Raw genomic sequence first — 18,800 nt, 5'->3', positions numbered from 1 at the left:
ATAGGTTAAGGCAGGGACAGATCTCTTACTAGGGAACCCAAGAAGGTGGGGAAGATAGTTGTCCACCTGATCTCACTTTTTCCAGTGTACAAACTGTGAATCAGGAAGAAATCTTCCATGCACTTGTTGCGGGGCAGATTGGGAGAAAGGGCATCACAGACATAGAAATTTAATTCTCTGACATCTTTGCAGAGATTTTTCACTTCTTTGTGGCCCCAGAAATGTTTTGTCCTCATATTTGAGTTCTAAGATGTTGCTGGTGATAATCTTAGCACTGTATATTTGTTTTTGGTTTTCTGTGGGAAGAAGCGAAGCCAGCTTGCTTCTATGCCACCATTTTGAAACCTGTATGTGTATAGTCTTTTGGTTCCAACTGTTGCAAAATACTGCATGGTGTGCACCCATCACATTTTACCTCTCCATTCACCCAAAGATGGACATCAGATTGTCTCCAACCTTCCACCACCTCAAAAGATGCTGCTGTAAATACCTTGTACATGTCCACTTATGGAACAGTGAGGCAATGTCATTGGCATATATATCCAGAAGAGGAATTGCTCGGTTTTAGGTTATGTGTTTACATAATTTAATTAAGTACTGCTCTCCCATATGGCTGTACCAGTTGACACTCTCTCCAACAGTGCATGAAGGCTCCTATTTCCTAATGATATGCATCATTCCTAATGACTTAACAGGGTCCAGCTTTGTAATTTTTGACAATCTCATAGGTTTAATTGATATCTCACTGTTTTAGTTGCATTTCTTTAAATAATAGTAAGTTTGAGTTTAAATATCTCTTCATGGGTTTGTCAGCCTTTTGAGTTTCCTTTTTCTGTAAATTGCCTGTTCATATAGTTATCCATTTTTCTTGTCTTTTCTTTTTTCTTTTTTCTTTTGGAAACATTTTTCTATGGAACCCCACCAGGGTTCCTGTACTAAATATGTATTAGTTATTATTATTTAAGCTTTTGAAATCTTTCTTAAGAAGTCCTTCTCTGCTTGTAGGCCAAAAAGGTAGTCTTCAATATATTCTTCTATTAGCTTTCTAGATTTATTTTCCATATTTAGTTTATTTCATATGTGGTACTAGGTAGGGATACAGTTTCATTTTTCTTTCTATACAGTACCAGTTTTCCCAACATTATTTACTTAATAATCCATCTGTTCTCCATTGGTTTGTGGTGCTTTATTACATATTAACTTTCCATATGTACATGGATATGTCTCTGACCTCTGAGCTCTCTATTCTACTCCATTCTCTATTTATGTGTTCTTTTGCAAACACAACATTATGTTTTTTATATCTATAGCTTAATATCTTACTATGTCATAGAACAAATTTCTTTGGTTTTCTTTTTCAAGGTTAACTTACTATTTGGTGACTTTTATTTTTTCATAGGCATCTTTGTTTATAAAGTTTAGTTTATCAAGTTCCCTAAAAGAAATTTCAACTTGACTTTAGATTAGAATCACAATGAATTTATGTTATTAACAATTTGGGGAGAACTGACATCTTTCTAACACTGAGTCATCCCTTCTAAAAACATGTAATGTATCTTCATTTATTAAAATCATCCTTATGAACTCTATTAAAACTAAGTAGAGTTTTAAGTTTTTCCTTATCTTCATAACATAGACATTCTTTATGTTGTTGGCTAATTTCAGAACATTATATAATTTTTATTGTTTTGTGACTTTGATCTAATTTAAAAATAAGTATTTTCTAGTTGATTATTACTGATGTAAAAAAATACTATTGATTTTTTTGTCTTGATCCAGTATCTAGCAATCTTGCTGAACACTTTTATTAATTCTAACTATCTATTGTTTCTGTTATTATTTTTAGGTAAATGTTTTATACATCTATAAATAATGACAGTTTGATCTCTATGCTGCTAATTCTTATACCTCTTATTTTTCTTTCCTTATCACATTAGCTAAGACCTCTAGAACTATGTTAAATAGTCACAGTTATATGAGGTAACCTTGACTTGCTCCCATTCTCAAAGGGAATACAACTAAAGCTTCATGTTGCATGATCCTTGATAAATCTTCATTTTTAAACCTCTTTTAGATAAAAAGGCTTATTTAATTTTTTCTAAAATAAAGAAACTATATAATTGGCTAACCTTAAGCAAGAACATTGCTTAGATTTGAAGTTTAAAACATTCATGAAGTTATAGAATTTTCTTCTATTCCAAGTTAAGAGTTTTTATAATAAACTTTGTTGTTAAACTTCTTCAAATTGTTTTTATGACACCAATTTAGTTTATTATATGATTTTTTTTGGTTAGCTACTATTTGCTTAGTCTTTTCATATCTATAATCATAAATGAGATTATCCTATACATTTTTTTTGTATACACCTCTTTATTAGGTTCTAATATCCCTGTTTCACTTACCTGATTCTCTAAAACATCTGGACAGCTTCAGCTTTCACTCTTTTTTCTCTTTTCTATTTTGTATTTTATTTTATTTTGAATAATTTATTTAGGACAGAACTCATGACTAAAAACCATCTGGGCATGTTTTGTTGTTGTTGTTGTCTTGTTTGTTTCTTTTGGTTTCTCTGTTTTGGAAATGGGAGATGTTTGACTACCACTTGTAGGTTTTTAAAATTAATTATTTATCTAAGTTATTGATTTCTTCTTACCAATTCTGATCATTTATAATTTTCTAGGAATTTATTCATTTCATCTGAGCTTTAGAATTTAGTGGCCTAATATTCTTCAAAAGACTTTTTATTGTTTTTTATCTCTACTGTATCTGTAGCTATTTTCCCTTTTTCATTTAATTTTTTTCATTTCTGTCTTTATTTCTTAATCAGTCTTGCCAATGATATATTTCTCTTATTAATACTTTCAAAGAACCAGATTTTAGATTTCAGATCCACAGTCATGTTTAATTATCTTTATTACTTTCTTAAATGCATCAACATAGTATCTTTTGTAACAATCCAAGTACTTGAGCAGGCTATCAAATCCCTCTGGACTCCTTCTCACTCCCTACCCACTTCACCTCCACCCAACAAACCCTGTCTAGATTTTGGCTCTGAGTTGTTACGGATAGGCTTTTTTTTTTTCTCTTCTCTGATTACAGCCTTTCATTTAAGACAAAAATAAGAAATTTTCCTCAAGTAGTTAATCACTCTTACTTTTCATATCTTCAGGATTTGTCACTCTTCTTATTTGTGTAATTACTCTAAATTTTCAATAATGGATTTTGTAAGGCAAACCTTCTGAAATCTCATATACCCGAGGAAATTTTGTGGTTTTTTTCATACCCTCACATTTGAACTGCAATTTGATCAGATATAAAATACTAGGTAGAAATATTTGTTTCCATCATATTTGAACATAATATTCCATTGTCTTCTCATATGCAATGTTGCCATTAAAAGGCTAATGTCAATCTGATTCTTGTTCTTCTGTAGGTGATCTGTTCTTTCTTTCTAGAAGCTTTAAAAATGTTTTTCTTTCTTTTTGTAATGCTTACATTTCATTATATGTCTTGAAGTTCATTTATCTTTCTGTCTTCAGTTTGACACTCTATGAACTCTTTAAATCTAAGGTGCTTTCTCTTTAATTCTGAGATGTTTATCTTCTTTATTTATTTAAGCATTTCCTCCTGGGTTTATTTTTCTTTTTAGGACTTCTATTAGCTTGATGTTGAAATGGATATTTGGATATCTTCCAAATATCTTAGCTTTTTATATTTCCTTTCTCTTTATCCTTTTTTTATCTTCTCAAAGAGTTCCTTAATCAGATCTTCCAATTCATTTATTTTTAGGTATATGTAAATCCCTTATTCATCCTATATACTATATTTTTACTTTGGGGCCATCTGATTGCACTGTGTGTCATGAAGCTCACTCCACTCGACTCAGCATTCAGCCTCCGACACCCAACACAAAGCAATTTCTGAGCAATTCTTCTGGGGGTCCCCTGTTCATGTTGATCTCACAATTACATCTAGAAACACTTAACCATGAGACATTTCACTGTACCAGTCACTTAGCATTGCTTTACTCTTAACTTGGTAACCATCAGAGCCTGTGCTAAAAAAAAATAAATAATTCTTCCTCATCAGGCCAGGCTCCAGTTACTGCTCCAAGGAAAGAAAGGCCTTCCAGTTTTGCTCTTGGTCTTAAAACTTCTGCCTTGGGAAAAATTACTGGGATGATCTATGTTAGGGTTAAAGGTGAGCTTCTGATGATACTAAATGGTGCGACATCCAGAGAGCTAGGAATGCCTGAAGTCTTCCCTGACAGTTTCCTAGAATGTATGAAGCCCCAGTACTTTCACACTGAGCACAGCAGAACGGGAATCAATGTTCTTTATTATTAGCTAAGCCAAAGTCCAATAGCCTCCAAAGCAGAACGAAATCAGAAAAATGGGAACATAAGCCTTAAACTTGAGGTTAAATAGGATCTCTCATCCCCTCTCCTTCCCATCCCACCCAATCTAACTCTTGAGACCAGCCCACTCAGGACATACCTACTGAGAAAGGGAGGGAGAGAAGAAGAGAGGGAGGGAGGGAGAGAGAGAGAGAGAGATTTAACCTACGGTGTTCATCCACCCAGCCATATGGATCTCTAGGCAGAGAAAGTAGACCTAAGGGCTCTCTGGGCACTGTCTAATTGACCAATTCCACGTCTTGACCTCTCTGAGGAGAAGAGGAGAATATGCCCTACCAACAGTGGAATTCAAGCCCACCTGGGCTCCAAACTTGTCTGAGCAGCTTTGGTAAAACACTGATCCCAGGGACCCACCCTCTGATATTCTGATTCAGTAGATCTGCCTGCCACAGAACCCAGGAATATGAATTTTAATAAAGTCCCTGGTTTGAGAACTATTAGTGAGCCTCTGCTTTCTCTTACATGGTGAAAAGAATAATAATTTGATCAAGGACTTGTAGGGTGAGGCAAAACTTTGGTAGTGTTGAAGACAGGTGCAGGTCAGAAAGAAGTGGTTTCATGGTAAATGTCATATCTTCTCGAAGATCCAGGTTGCTGCTTCTGATAGTCTGCACAAGCAAAGTGCATGCTGGTTGTCTTTACGTTAATGCCACAGACTAGATTGCAGCCAGCTGAACCTATAAACAACCAGATGGCCTTGCAATTTGTCCAGGGTGGGGCGGTGCACCTGTCAGCCTCACGCACACAGGAGAGCGCCTCCGCCAACCAGTTCAGTGCTAGAGGCCTGGAAGAAAGAAAGCATGATCCTTCCTCTCCCAGGGTGCAGTCTGGGACCTTTACCCCATCCAACCTTTTGGCACCCCTTAGACAATGCTTCTATCTTAAGTTAATTTTATTCCCATTTTCTGACTTAAAAAAAATTAATCTCTCATTATATGATAGTCATTCAGGTATTCAAAACTCCCCTTCTTCAGGACAAGTCAGCTCAGTTTACTTATATGTGGTTGTCATAGGTCTAGCTTTAATGTAACTAATATGTTTGGGCCTTTTGAAAGTATCTGTAACATAAACATTAAATCGTTTACATTACTGATGGGAAGACACCTGTACAAAATCACTTGTTTCCCTAGTCTGAAGTGTGGTTTGGTTTTATATGTGTATTTGTATGAGATTGCTGTTTGAGATTGGAGGGAGATGTTGTGTTGGGGACACACTGGGTATTAGAAGCAACTTGGGAGTCTGGCTCCTTTAAGAAGTTGAGTTGATTTAATGAAAAAAACCTTTCTTTGAGAGAAAGGGCTATTCGTGCATAAAGTAGGAGTAAGCAGAGATCAAGAACATTATGTGCTGATGTTCTAAAATGAGAAACTTGGCAGTGAGAAAAGAGGGGAGAAAGGGAGGCAGACAAGCTGCTTGCTCCAGAGACCGGGTCAAGAATGGCCTGGAAGTCAGGAAGTCACAGCAACGCTCCCAAAGCAACAGGGACAGGGGACAGAAGCAACTCACACCTGTCACCTGAGCTGTAACTAACCTACAGGAATAGGTAGGATCAGGAGCTTTAAAGAGTTCTAAGACATGAGGGAGATGACACATAATAGCTTTTCTGTAGCTACTAAGGAAATCAGTTTGGGAGGTAAAGATATTTAATTTGAACATAGAACTTTTTGTATTTAATAGAATATAGAACTTTGGAGTTTTATATGCTTATAAGGTAAATACAGATATTAATTAGTCTTTTGCTGTATGGATAGATGTAGATCTCCAGTAAACTCTATCACACGTTATATTTCCTTTTTTAATTGAGTGCAAAGAGCACTTGACTTGGGGTCTGAAAACATGAGTTCAGGCAACCTGCATAAGTCGTGACTTTTCTGAGTGCAGTTTCCTTCTTTGTAAAATGAGTCTGTTATCTGTACCAATCTGCCTTCCTCTCAAGTCTCTTGCAAAAATTAAATGAAAATAAAAATACACTTTGGAAAAGACAAGTTCTATAGAAATATATTGCTATTATTCCCTGGCATAACCACACCTACGGTAGGCAATGCCTTTCTTCTAAACTACCCTAAATGAGTGCCCCCTTCACCCTGGCGTGTCAGCAAACTGAAGGGCAGTCCTGGTCCAAGGAGAAGATAACACACCTCCGAAGGGGTCTTGTATAAAGTCTACCAAACTCCAACGACCTCCTCCTAACACAGGAGGCTCCACTGGTGATCTGAGATGGGATCTGAGATGGCCAGGGCTTCCAGTGAGGTTGCTATGTCACCTTCCTTGTGTGGCATTATGCTATCACTTACTCGGACCCACAAGCAGGCCTTCCAAATAGCCCTATGCCATGCCTGTAGTGTGCTGGTTCTGCCACTAGGGGACACTGCAGTGACTGACATGTGAGGTCCCTCCCCCGCCTCTCTTCAGGACGGCAGCAGTTCAAGGATGCAGAAGGTATCACTCAATACCCTTCAAAATAGCAACAAAGAAAATAAAATATCTAGGTATATACCTAACTAAAGAGGTAAAGGACCTCTATAAGGAAAACTATGAAACACTGAGAAAAGAAATAGCAGAACTTGCAAATAGGTGGAAAAATATACCATGCTCGTGGATTGGAAGAATCAACATTGTTAAAATGTCTATACTACCCAAAGTGATCTACAGATTCAATGCAATCCCTATTAAATTACCAACATCATTCTTTACAGACGTAGGGAAAATAATTATACACTTTGTATGGAATCAAAGAAGACCCCGTATAGCAAAAGCAATTTTAAGCAACAAAAACAAAATGCGAGGTATTAATTTGCCAGACCTCAAACTATACTACAAGGCCGTGGTTCTTAAAACAGCCTGGTATTGGCACAAGTGCAGGGACACAGACCAGTGGAACACAACAGAAAATCCAAATATAGAACCATCCTCATATAGTCACCTAATTTTTGACAAAGCAGGAAAGAATATACTCTGGGGACAAGAATCCCTATTCAATAAATGGTGCTGGGAGAATTGGTTAGCCACTTGTAGAAGACTGAAACAGGACCCACAGCTTTCACCTCTCACAAAAATGAAATCACGGTGGATAACAGACTTAAACCTTAGGCGTGATACAATCAGAATTCTAGAAGAAAATGTAGGAAAGACTCTTACAGACATTGGCTAGGCAAAGAATTTATGAAGAAGACCCCCAAGGCAATCACAGCAGCAACAAAAATTAATGAATGGGACATGATTAAATTAAAAAGCTTCTGCACAGCCAAAGAAACAGTCCAGAGAATAAACAGACCACCTACAGAATGGGAAAAAAATTTTTGCATACTACACATCAGATAAAGGACTGATAACAAGAATCTATTTAGAACTCAGAAAAATCAGCAAGAAAAAATCAACCCTATCAAAAAGTGGGCAAATGACATGAATAGAAACTTCTCGAAAGAAGATATAAAAATGGCTAACAAACATATGAAAAAATGCTCAACATCCCTAATCATCAGAGAAATGCAAATCAAAACCACAATGAGATATCACTTAACCCCAATGAGAATGGCCTTTATCAAAAAAACCCAAAACAACACATATTGGCATGGGTGTGGAGAGACAGGAACACTCATACACTGCTGGTGGGACTGCAAACTAGTGCAACCCCTGTGGAAAGCATTATGGAGGTATCTTAAACAGATTCAAGTAGACCTGCCATTTGACCCAGCAATCCCATTACTGGGCATATACCCAAAGGAAAAAAGGTCATTCTGTAACAAAGACACATGTACCCGAATGTTTATAGCAGCACAATTCACAATAGCAAAGATGTGGAAACAACCCAAATGCCCATCAATACACGATTGGATTAGTAAGCTGTGGTATATGTATACCATGGAATATTACTCAGCTATAAGGAATAATGAAGATACGACATCTCTATGGTTCTCCTGGAGAGAGTTGGAGCCCATTATATTAAGTGAAGTATCCCAAGAATGGAAAAACAAGCATCACATGTACTCACCAGAAAATTGGTTTCCCTGAACATCACCTAAATACACATCTGGGAACGACACCAATCGGATATCAGACTGAGGTGGGGGGTGGGGGAGGGGATGGGGGTATGCCTACACAATGAGTGCATTGCGCACCGTTTGGGGAATGGTAACGCTTGAAGGTGCTGACTCGGGAAGGGGGGGGGAAGGGAGGGATATATACTTACATGATGGGTGCAACGTGCACTACCTGGGGAACAGACACGCCTAGAGCTCTGACTTGGGGGGAAAGGCGGTACATGGGCAACTTATGTAACCTGCAATTCTGTATCCTCCATAACAATAAGATGAAATTAAAAAAAAAAAAAATTGCAGCCCGGTCTTCATTGACCCAGGAGATAATTGTCCTTACAGAGCACCCAAACCACCATTCCTCACGCTGCAAGCTCTACTGTTAGCTTGCTCTATCAGCTCCTGCGGTCCAGAAAAACTCCTCCAGTGGGCTTTCTCTGCTTCTTGGTTTGCCTGCTAAGCATTAAAATTTGCCCTGAAGCTAAGCTTTTCAAGACACATGATTTAAGTTTCACTTTCGGCTAATTAGATATTGTTCTACAAATTGGGCTGTTCTCTCTGAAAGATGAGCTGCAATTTACTTCCCTTGCCCTCTCCTTAAACATAAACTGAACTGTAAAACATGGCCATTTGATTGTTTAGTCCAATCAGGAGATGATTTTGCACAGGGAATAGATATTCATCTTCTCGCTAACACTGAGCTTGTTTGGGCATTCCTTAATGGCTACTGTGAAGATGACAGAATGCTTTGCTTCATGCCTCTCATACTTTCGAAAAGTGGACCCTACAGGGATTTATTGTGGCCCATGCATCTTAACCATCGCCTGAGTAACCAGTCAATAGCTGCACTAACACATCTTCGCCCTGCGAGGGGGAGATTTTTATTATCCCCATTTTGCTGATAAGAAAACTGATGCCCAAGGAAGTCAGGCCATTTGCTTAAAGTCAAACAAATAGGTAAGCAGAGGAGCCAGCCCTTTGGTCCTCAGGTCCCATAAAACTATATATCGTCGGATAAGTTCACCATCAGTTGAAAAGGGAGAAAGCAGGGTGATGCAGAGTCCTCACACCCATGCAGATCCAGCTCTGTATGAAGTACCAGGAACCCTCTAAAACCCTCTGTGACTCGAGGGGCTCTTATACATAGTGGGAGAAAGGATCCTTTCTGGAAATTGCCTCTTTTCCTTGCAGGGGGCCGGATATTCTCTCATCCTCAAGACTGTGCCCAGCATTTGATGAATGGAGACACTCTGAGCGGGGTCTACACCATCTTCCTCAATGGGGAGCTGAGCCAGAAGCTGCAAGTGTATTGCGACATGACCACCAACGGGGGTGGCTGGATTGTAAGTACATGCAGCCACCCTCCTTGCACGAAAACATCTTTAGAGCTCTGGTGCACCTAGCCCAGCACCTGCCGAGCCAAACTGCACCGTCCTTTGGCCATCCTTTGATCCTGCCCTCCATGTCCACCCTGGGGCTCTTCATTGCCCCTAGGGCCCTTGTTTGGCAGCCCAAGCGCAGGTTTGGCTGGGCAGAAGAAGGACGAAATACATCAAGGCTGCAGTGGCCTGGCCCAGTGAAGGGGCCTTCTGATGGCTGCTTCACTCTTGCTCCTTCTGCAAGGACAGTCAATGCGGAAAGGCGCTGGGGAAAGGCAGTGGTGGCTCCAGAAGTGCTCTCCCTGTGGGGGGCCTGCAGCTGCGGCACAGCAGCGGAGGAAGAGGCAACGCCAAGGAGGCGCTGTGGAGCCTCTCTGTGGAGAAGTGATTAGGAGCCTCCTTCCTGGGTTGCATATGATGACAGGTGGAACACAGACAGCCACCTCCAGTTACAAAGGCCACCCCATCCCCATCCTTGCTTGGCCTTCCTGGTTCTTCCCCAGAGCTGTCACAGCCTTCAGGGAACACCAGTGGGCAGGGAAAGAGAGACATCACTCTCTGTCACCACCCTCCTCCCACGCCTGAGAGGCAGGACAGGTGGAAGAAAAAGGGCAGCGTCACAAACGGGCAGGCCTGTGCGGGGGGAGTTCCCGCAGCCTGGCCCCACGGCAGCCCAGCCTTAGCGGAATCGACTCGGGATGGAGACCCAGCCCCTCTGCCCTCCTGCGCGCCCCACCTCTAGCTTTGCTAGCACACGGCACTGGATTTTTCCTGGTGCAAAATAGGTGGCTTTTGAATAGAGTTAAATGGTGGCTGTGCTCATAACAGCTACTCTTGGGAGACATTTTCTTTTATGTTTCTGACATATTTGTGCCTCCTTCTTAAAGCATAATTGGAAATTGAAGCCAAGGCTGATGTATTGGAGGTTAAATGAAATCAGCTCTTAAACAGCTTGGAAAGTGAATGATACGCGCTTGCTTTGCCTGCAACAGGATGATGACTGTTACTAGCTGATTTGAAGTTGGTCCTGTTCTTGTGGTGAGAAATGCTTTCTGCTGCACTCTGTGGTGCAAAAGATTAATTTGAGAGCCAAGCCTATTTCCCTTGACTATTTAGGGGCTTGGTATGTATCCCGAGTCCTTTCTGCATTGCAGGGGTGCAAATTAGTGTCAGCACCGTCCTCCAGCCTATTCATCAGGGGCCTCTGGCCTTCAACAGAACAGCTCTGAGCATCGCCTACAAAAACTGCTGCGTAAATACTGAGCTCTGTTCTGAAATGTTCCTTATCTGGGCATCTTTGTCACTGCAGATATAAAGCCCACTTATATCCATTTTACTTATTGCAGTTTATTTTCCTTAGCATCTCCTCATTTTTTTCTTTCTCTTCTTAGGTATTCCAGAGGCGGCAGAATGGCCAGACTGATTTTTTCCGGAAATGGGCTGATTACCGTGTTGGCTTTGGGAACCTGGAGGATGAGTTTTGGCTGGGTAGCACCTAAGTTGTTTTCCCTTGATGTGCTTCTCTGGCTTTTTGTCCATCTCTCTTCTTCCTGTGTCCATCTGGGATTATCAGAAACCCCGTGTTTGCTGAGAAGTTGACAGCTCGTGAATTGCTTTCAGAACCTCTTGCTCTGTTTGGCTCCACTATTGATCTGTTTTTATCTTATTGTGGTGTTTTCCTCTTTTCTCTGTCTCTTCCCATCCTCATTAATAGTCTCTTATGCTGATGGGTCTTGACATGAGACTACTACAAAGTGAGTGAGCTGCCTGGTGGGGCGGGCACCAGGAGCCCCAGCCAGCCAGCCTGCAGGTCGGGGAATGGGGCCAGTCACTCTGCTTCGTTCCTTCGAGAATGTTATTACCTGACTTGGGAAGGAAAGGGGGAAAAAAATGAAAGTGGCATTAGAGGTGACTGGCAATTTCCTCGAGGTCTGACACTAGGAGTTACAGATTGAGAAGCAAACTGGTGTGAGGAGGTAAACACACACCCGCGCCAGGCAGGTGGCGGCGGTACCGAGCCCGGAACGCAGTCAATGTGTCGTTGCCTGCACGTCCTCGTGGGTAGATTTTCACGGCGTGATGCAGGGAGGCAGAGAGAAAGGCAGGTAATCATGTTCCACCTTCATGGTCTCCTTTCTGTCTCCCCTGCCACTCTCATCCAAGCCCTGCCACCTTCTCCTGGATGCCCAGAGAACACCCTCCTTACGACCCCTGCCTCCAGCACCAACCCATTGTCCCCATGGCCACTAGAATGATCTTCCTCACACCCCAAATCTGAGCAACGGATGGTTAACCTCCTTTGTGAAACTTCTCAGTGATTCCATATCGCCACCAGGTGAAGGCCGAGCACCTTAGCCAAGGCACAGCCCTCGCCAGCCTGCCTCCAGAGCCTGTCTCTGCCACTGTGGACCCCACCTGCTCTTCTCCCACTCCCCCCAGCACCGGTCTCCAAACGTGCAGACCCCCGATGTTTCCCCCGTGAGGAACTCTCTCAGCGGGCTGCCCCCTCACCCTCACACCTTGGCATCTGTCCATACGTACGCAAAGACATTGCTACACTCTTTTCCACAGCACCCATCCTAACCAATTTTCTCACCCATTGCCTGTGGGAGAAGTGGCTACTCCTCCTTTTGTGGCCCAAATCATAGCACCCATTTTATGTCCTGTCTCTCCTGACTACACAATGTAGGCTTCTTTCAGGGCTGGGACCATATCTTTTATTGCCACTACCTATTACAGCTCCTGGGGGACAGTAGGTACCTAAAATGTAGATCTCCATCAACCAACCAATGATAAGAATTAATTGGACGCCCATTAGACACCCAGATGTGTGTTGGCCAATGTAGGTCATGCCTCTCATAATTTTTGTCTGATGCCCTAGTTTGACATGGGAGGTGGCAGGTATCCTGAGGCTGGGGGCTTGTCAGTTACAGGGTCAAGAAAAGGTGTTAGGACCTTTGAGCAGCCTTGGTGGGAGCTCATCAGAGGACCAGGCTGGGCTGCGTTCAGGAGGAAGTTGGGAGTCCACCAGGATCTGTTTGGTAACAGCCTGAGAAGCACTGAAGGCAGAGGCATCCTGGACACCCCTCCGCTTCCCCACAACATCTGTTTCGAGGCCACTGCCTTTTCTCTCCCATCTCCAAAGCTGCTGGGGCCAGGCTCAGTGGGTCCTCTGCTCTTCTCCACAGGGCTGGACAATATCCACAGGATCACTTCCCAGGGCCGCTACGAGCTGCGCGTGGATATGCGGGACGGCCAGGAGGCTGTCTTCGCCTACTATGACAAGTTCTCTGTTGAGGACGGCAGAAGTCTGTACAAACTCCGCATAGGAGTCTACAACGGCACCGCAGGTACCTATGCCCCTGGACAATCCCCAAAGGCAGGGGGCGTGTGGCAGGACAAGGGTCCCACGTCCTAGGCCTGAGCTGCATAGGGCAGTGGCAGCCCCCACGGGGTCCGGAACCCTCTATGAGCCAGCAAGCAGGGCCAGACACCTGGAATCACTGGCTCCTGGCCCAGCCCTCCCTGATCGCTCAGTTGGCCTAAAATCCATTCCTCAGGACTTCGGTTTCCTCATCTGGAAATCGTAATAATGACACCTGCCCTACTTCACCAAGTACTCAGAAAATAATGAGATAAATGCAGTGAAAGTGCTTTCAAGGTTAGAAAAAGAAAGTGCAACATGAGAGCAAAAAGGTTGCTTTTTTTATCTAGATTAATCACTGTGGGCTCTTATCCAGTGAGAGCAGAATCACCTATTGTCTGGGTAGAAATCTCTACAATGACATCTAGGAAAACCACCTTTGCACTAATGAAAATAATACAGATTCTCTCCACTGTGAGATGCCCCCACAGCCCTGCCCTGGCCATCAGCAGTCATGCAACACCCGGTCAAGAAGCAAACAATGCCGCTTAAATGTTCCTCACTGGCCATGTTTCTTTTCATTCCTCCACGAAAACCACACAGATGGCCAGGTTTGTGGTATAGATTTTTACTGTATTTCTCTTAAGCAAAACAAGCCTCTCAGCGAGCTCTGTTGCATTGCCAGTTTCATCAGAACATAATATCCAGTCTGCTTCTTGGGCTTTGCCTGTTTGTTTCCTGGGCTGTACTATAACCCATTTCGTAAAACCTGCTTTGCCAAATATTCTACTGCTTGGTATATGGAATTATTGGCTCTTTCATTAAGTCCAATTCTGGGACTAAATGCTGGCATATAAGTTTAGCAATATTTTTATGCCTCTTGGAATTAAGAAGAGCATCACTCATGGTGCTGCCCTTCCCGTTACTGCATCTGTTCACTTATGCCTCTTCTCAGCCAGATACTCCAAAGAGAAGACACACTTTCCTCTGGTATTGTTCACATTTGGGATCATTCCCAACCGCAGCCAGACCAGCCTGAAGTGCCCCAACAAAAGGCCCAGGTTGCCACACTTGGGGCATAAAATAGCCATTGAAATGGAGTGTAATAAATGAGATGTCATACTAAATCATTTCAAAAATCACCTGATGCCAATTCACCCGTAAGATTAGGATTGCGCCTGTAGAAAAGCCATCCTGACTTTTCCCACCGGAGGAGAAGTGAGCCCTCCCACTCCTTGCAGGTCTCCTCCCTCCCTCGTCTTCGTCCTGCTCCAAGCCTGTGCTTCTGTCCGCCTCACCTGGGCCCAGCCCGCAGCTTCTGTTCTGGCTCTGCCTTGCTGCTGGGCCCATGGACGGCAGGACTCTGGGCTGCACTAACCACTCTTGGCTCAGAGCCAGATCCTGCAACGGTTTGGCTGGTCACCATAAATTAATCAGGGTCTGATCCCTCACCTCAAATATCTGGTTTGTCTTCTTCAGAAGATGAAAAACCTGGGCTTATTCAGGCTGCCGCCCCTCTCTAGGCCACTCCACACAAGGGTTGTTCTTTCTAGATCAGAAAGATTACGGGTAGGAAGAGCCCATCCCCTCTCTTTCTGGTGGTTAATACAGCTCTATTTCCCGGGCCTTTATCTTTAGTCATGGCTCACTTTTCAAGGCCCTCCTGCAATAACCCACCCCCAGGGCCTCTAGTACAAGTTCAGCCCTTTCTTCTGCTTCCGGTGTCTCAAGGCTATGAACACTCAAGTCTACCTAGGACTCTACTTGGATTGGAATGGAAAATTCCCAATCAAGTTGTCAAAAGGAAGTTGTTGGGCAACTCCTAAAGGCTTACTATACAAGTCGTGGGGACTCAAAAGAAGCACAAAACACAGCCTCTAAAGAACTAATCATCTAGTTCAAAAAGAAACGATTAGGATGTAACTCATCTGCCACGCAATAAACGGCACTCACCTCCGATTCAAGGGTGTCCAGAGCAGGGGCTCTGGGTGGGTGAGGAGGGTCCATGCAGGCAGTAGCACATGCCTGGGATCCCCCCATGGCCAGGAGGACAAACCCCAGAAGAGAAGTGAGAGAAGAAACAGTGGCCATGGAGGAGGGAAGGCTGGGGCAGGCCTGGCTGGGAGCAGAGGATTCGTTCAGAGGGAACAGGAGGAAGACTGGGAGAGCGGGTAGAGCCAGAGCCTGAAGGGCCCGAAACCGAGAGAACAGAGGAAGTTAGTCTTAGCATGGCAGGCAACGGGCGTTGTGAGTCCCAAGTGGCAGAAGGAAAGTGGGGTTTTGGGAAGATCAGTGTAACAGCCGTGAACAAGATGCAGTAAGTGTGAGTGAGGAGCAGAGAGAGCGGCTGGGGGCTGCTGCGCTCATGCTGACAGGAGATAAGAGGAGCCTTGACTAATGTCGGGAATTAAGGGGGAGTACGAATCTGAACTGTGGTCTGAGAGAGAAAACCAGGACTTAACGTGGGATACATGAGGTGGCTATATGAGGCAGAAATGGGAAGGGGAGGCAGACTTTGGGAGGACACAAGACCAATGCTGGGAGCATGTCAGAGATGAGAGCAGCCAGCGTCAGACGGGGCCGGAGAGAATTGCTCCAGCGGAGCGAGGAGGGCGGATTCTGAGGTACAGGGAGAAGACAGGGATGTGGGTAGAGACATAGTCAAGGACTGGATGGTAGAAGAGACCATCACTGGGGAGTAGGATTAATCCAATAATTTTTAAGGTAAAGGACGTGACTTGGGGCAAGGAAGAGGTGAAAATGCTAAAAAATAGAAAATAAAAGGAAAAAGTAAGAAATCTTGTCTGCCTTTTCCAGGATCTGGAAGAGATGGGAAAGAATGAGTTGCAGGTGGTGGGATTAGCTCTAGATGGACACAATCTCTGAATCCTTGGAGGCTGAAGGAGAAGATGAAGAGGGAAAGACAGAGACAATGACACATTGAGTTAGGGACTCCCCTTGAGAGGTCAGCCTCGCCTAAAAAACAAAGACCAATCCTGAGAGTCAAATTGTGATGGGACACATCAGAAGCATGGAGTGGCCACTGTCAGCATGGACCAGAAGCCACAGAATCAGACTATTGTCTCTTAGCTTAAAGCAAGCTCAGAAGCATCTAAGCCCACTTCCAGTCAGTAAATAGCATGAGCACCCTTCCCACCCTTCCTAGCCACAAATCCTCCTAAAAGCTTCCCCAACTGTTATACTCAATTACACTCTGATGCCTCATTTCAAATACTCAATTCACAATATCCCCCAAAGAGAACTCCCAGCCTCTGCTTCCCTCTAAGAACAGAAGTCTCCCATCGCCAAGCAGCTGTTCCACTGGTAAACAGCTCTAATGTCCAGGTAACTTCTCCATGTATACTTAGCCACAACATGCCTCTTTAAGGCTCCACCTGCGAGTCCTCAGACCTCCCCACAGAGATTATGTGTTTTTTCTCAGTAGCACATCGCATATCTGGCCACAGTGATCATGGGCCCCCTTTGAGCCCGCTGCTGCTTTGACATGGCCATGATTCTTCATCATCCTGTGTCGTATGAATGGGAACTCCAGTTTGCTAATGTCCCTTCCGACATGTGGCACCAACTTCTGAATGTGAGCTTTTGGGTGTGGTCTGACCACGTGAACCAGGGAGGGGCTGTCTTCACTGAGGGTGCGCAGTGGTGACCCAGAATGGCCCAGGTCAGCCTGACTCATCACTGTCTCCTCTGGAGACAAAAGGAGCCTTGAGTGTCCTGTGTCCCAGTGCAGGCCTGGGGGAAGCCCCAGGGTTGGTAAGGGGGGCTAAGTGGGCAGGGTTCTCAGCAAGAAGCTGGGGATGAGGAGATGGGTTGGAGAGAGCAGCGTGGAAGGGGACCACCCTGGGGTAAGCTGGGGCAGGAGCTCAGGACAGTGGGGTGAGGAACCAGGTGGACATGGCAGAGGTAGGCAGAAGGTTCTGTCAGTGGAGGCCAGGCTTGCTGGGAGTGGGCCAAATGTCCAGAAAATCCTGATGAAGAAGTGATAAATGGGACAGCCTCACAAATGTATCTTTTTTGCAGGGGACTCCCTCAGCTACCATCAGGGACGCCCTTTCTCCACAGAGGATAGAGATAATGATGTTGCGGTTACCAACTGTGCCATGTCATACAAGGGAGCTTGGTGGTACAAGAATTGCCACCGCACCAACCTCAATGGGAAGTACGGGGAGTCCAGGCACAGTCAGGTGGGTGACACGCTGTGGCTGCCATGAGTGACCCTGAGCCGTGGAACCCGAGCTCAGGCTTTATGTCCTAAACACGCATGTGAGCCTTGCATCTCCCTTCTGTAAAGAAATACTTAGAGTCTTGAGAAAGGACTGTCAAAGAGAGAAAAGTAATGCAGTCGCTTGGGGATGAGGACAGGGCCTAGGAAAAGCCAGAGAAAGGAAAGGAAAGCACCTGGACCCAGGAGCTAGAACTCACCCAGAGGAGCCCTTGACAACCAGTCAAGTTCCATTTCATCTCCTCATCTAGCAGATCCCACGAAGAGCTTATCAATTCTGAGGACAGCAACCCTTTAGGTTAAAGGGCTCACCTTTAACCTAAAAAGGGGTCCTAGGACAGTAGAGATCAGAAATACCAATGTGGACTGGACCATCTTTCCCCATCAGAGACTACAAGTCCATAGGCCAGGCTGGGTGACAAGGAGACCAGATGGACCAACTGGTACTCCCGGTTTTAACACCAAAAGGCCCATGCACAGGGAACCCCTTAGTTCTGGGTAAACCAAGAGGGTTGGTCATCCTAGGTAGAAGCCACCTGAGTCATCCATCAGGCATGAGCCATTAGGCACAGCTATTCCCTTCCAAATGTTTCCACACTGTTGGGATTTTGAAATTGATCACCATGTACTGGTGCACGCCACTCCTGAAAGCCAAAATCATAAAACTGACAAAGAGTGACCTGAAACATGTTCCCAGCGAAGGTCCAGGCCACATGCATGTTTAAGGGGAAAGCTAGAAAGAGACTCTGCTCCTCTCCCTTCATTGGGAACTCAAAGCTTCCTGTTAGTTGAGAATAGCTAAGTCCACATCCGGGTTCCTTACTCCCATCATTACCCTTCTTTTCAAGCAGTGTATTCCACGGAGAAGGTAGGGTGGGGGTAACCTGACATGCTTATCTTTCTCACACTAGGGGATCAACTGGTACCATTGGAAAGGCCACGAGTTCTCCATCCCCTTTGTGGAAATGAAGATGCGCCCCTACAACCACCGTCTCTCGGCGGGGAGGAAACGCCGGTCCTTACAGTTCTGAGCAGTGGGCAGCTGAGAGTCAACCAATCTTTTCTGTCATTTGTTTGTATTTTATAAAATGAAAAAAGGGGGTAGGGTAACAGTAATGTGCTTTGCAACATATTAAGAGCATCTGAAGGAAGCAGGGATGGAGCAGGAATCAGCTGGCTACCATCCGCTCTTGGTTTCTGCCCTAGATCCTGACCCTTAGCCTCCATTCTGCCTCCCATCCAGTCACCCTTAACCTTTACCTCCTATCCCACCAAGGAGGACAAGTGGGAAGTTTTCTTAAAAGACCAATTCAACGGCAAGTCGTGGAGTGCAGATTGTTGTGGTAACAGGCTCATACCTTCT

The 18,800-nt window shown here is 44.1% G+C and overlaps 1 protein-coding gene across 1 annotated transcript in view; it reads left to right on the top strand.

The window, feature by feature from the left end:
• TNR (tenascin R) overlaps positions 1 to 18,471 on the top strand; it is a 79,915-nt gene extending 61,444 nt beyond the window's left edge. The window contains exons 17-21 of the mRNA XM_069478382.1: positions 9,643 to 9,794; positions 11,222 to 11,318; positions 13,019 to 13,180; positions 17,236 to 17,399; positions 18,349 to 18,471. Coding sequence (XP_069334483.1) covers positions 9,643 to 9,794; positions 11,222 to 11,318; positions 13,019 to 13,180; positions 17,236 to 17,399; positions 18,349 to 18,468 — 695 coding nt within the window. The 3' untranslated portion in view covers positions 18,469 to 18,471. The remainder of the gene's footprint in view (positions 1 to 9,642; positions 9,795 to 11,221; positions 11,319 to 13,018; positions 13,181 to 17,235; positions 17,400 to 18,348) is intronic.
• The last annotated feature ends 329 nt before the right edge of the window (positions 18,472 to 18,800 follow it).

This window comes from Eulemur rufifrons, chromosome 8 (assembly GCF_041146395.1).
Source record: "Eulemur rufifrons isolate Redbay chromosome 8, OSU_ERuf_1, whole genome shotgun sequence".
In the NCBI taxonomy this organism is placed as follows: Eukaryota; Metazoa; Chordata; class Mammalia; order Primates; family Lemuridae; genus Eulemur; species Eulemur rufifrons.
The sequence above is the reverse complement of the archived record's forward strand: the minus strand, read 5'-3'. Positions and strand labels throughout refer to the sequence as shown.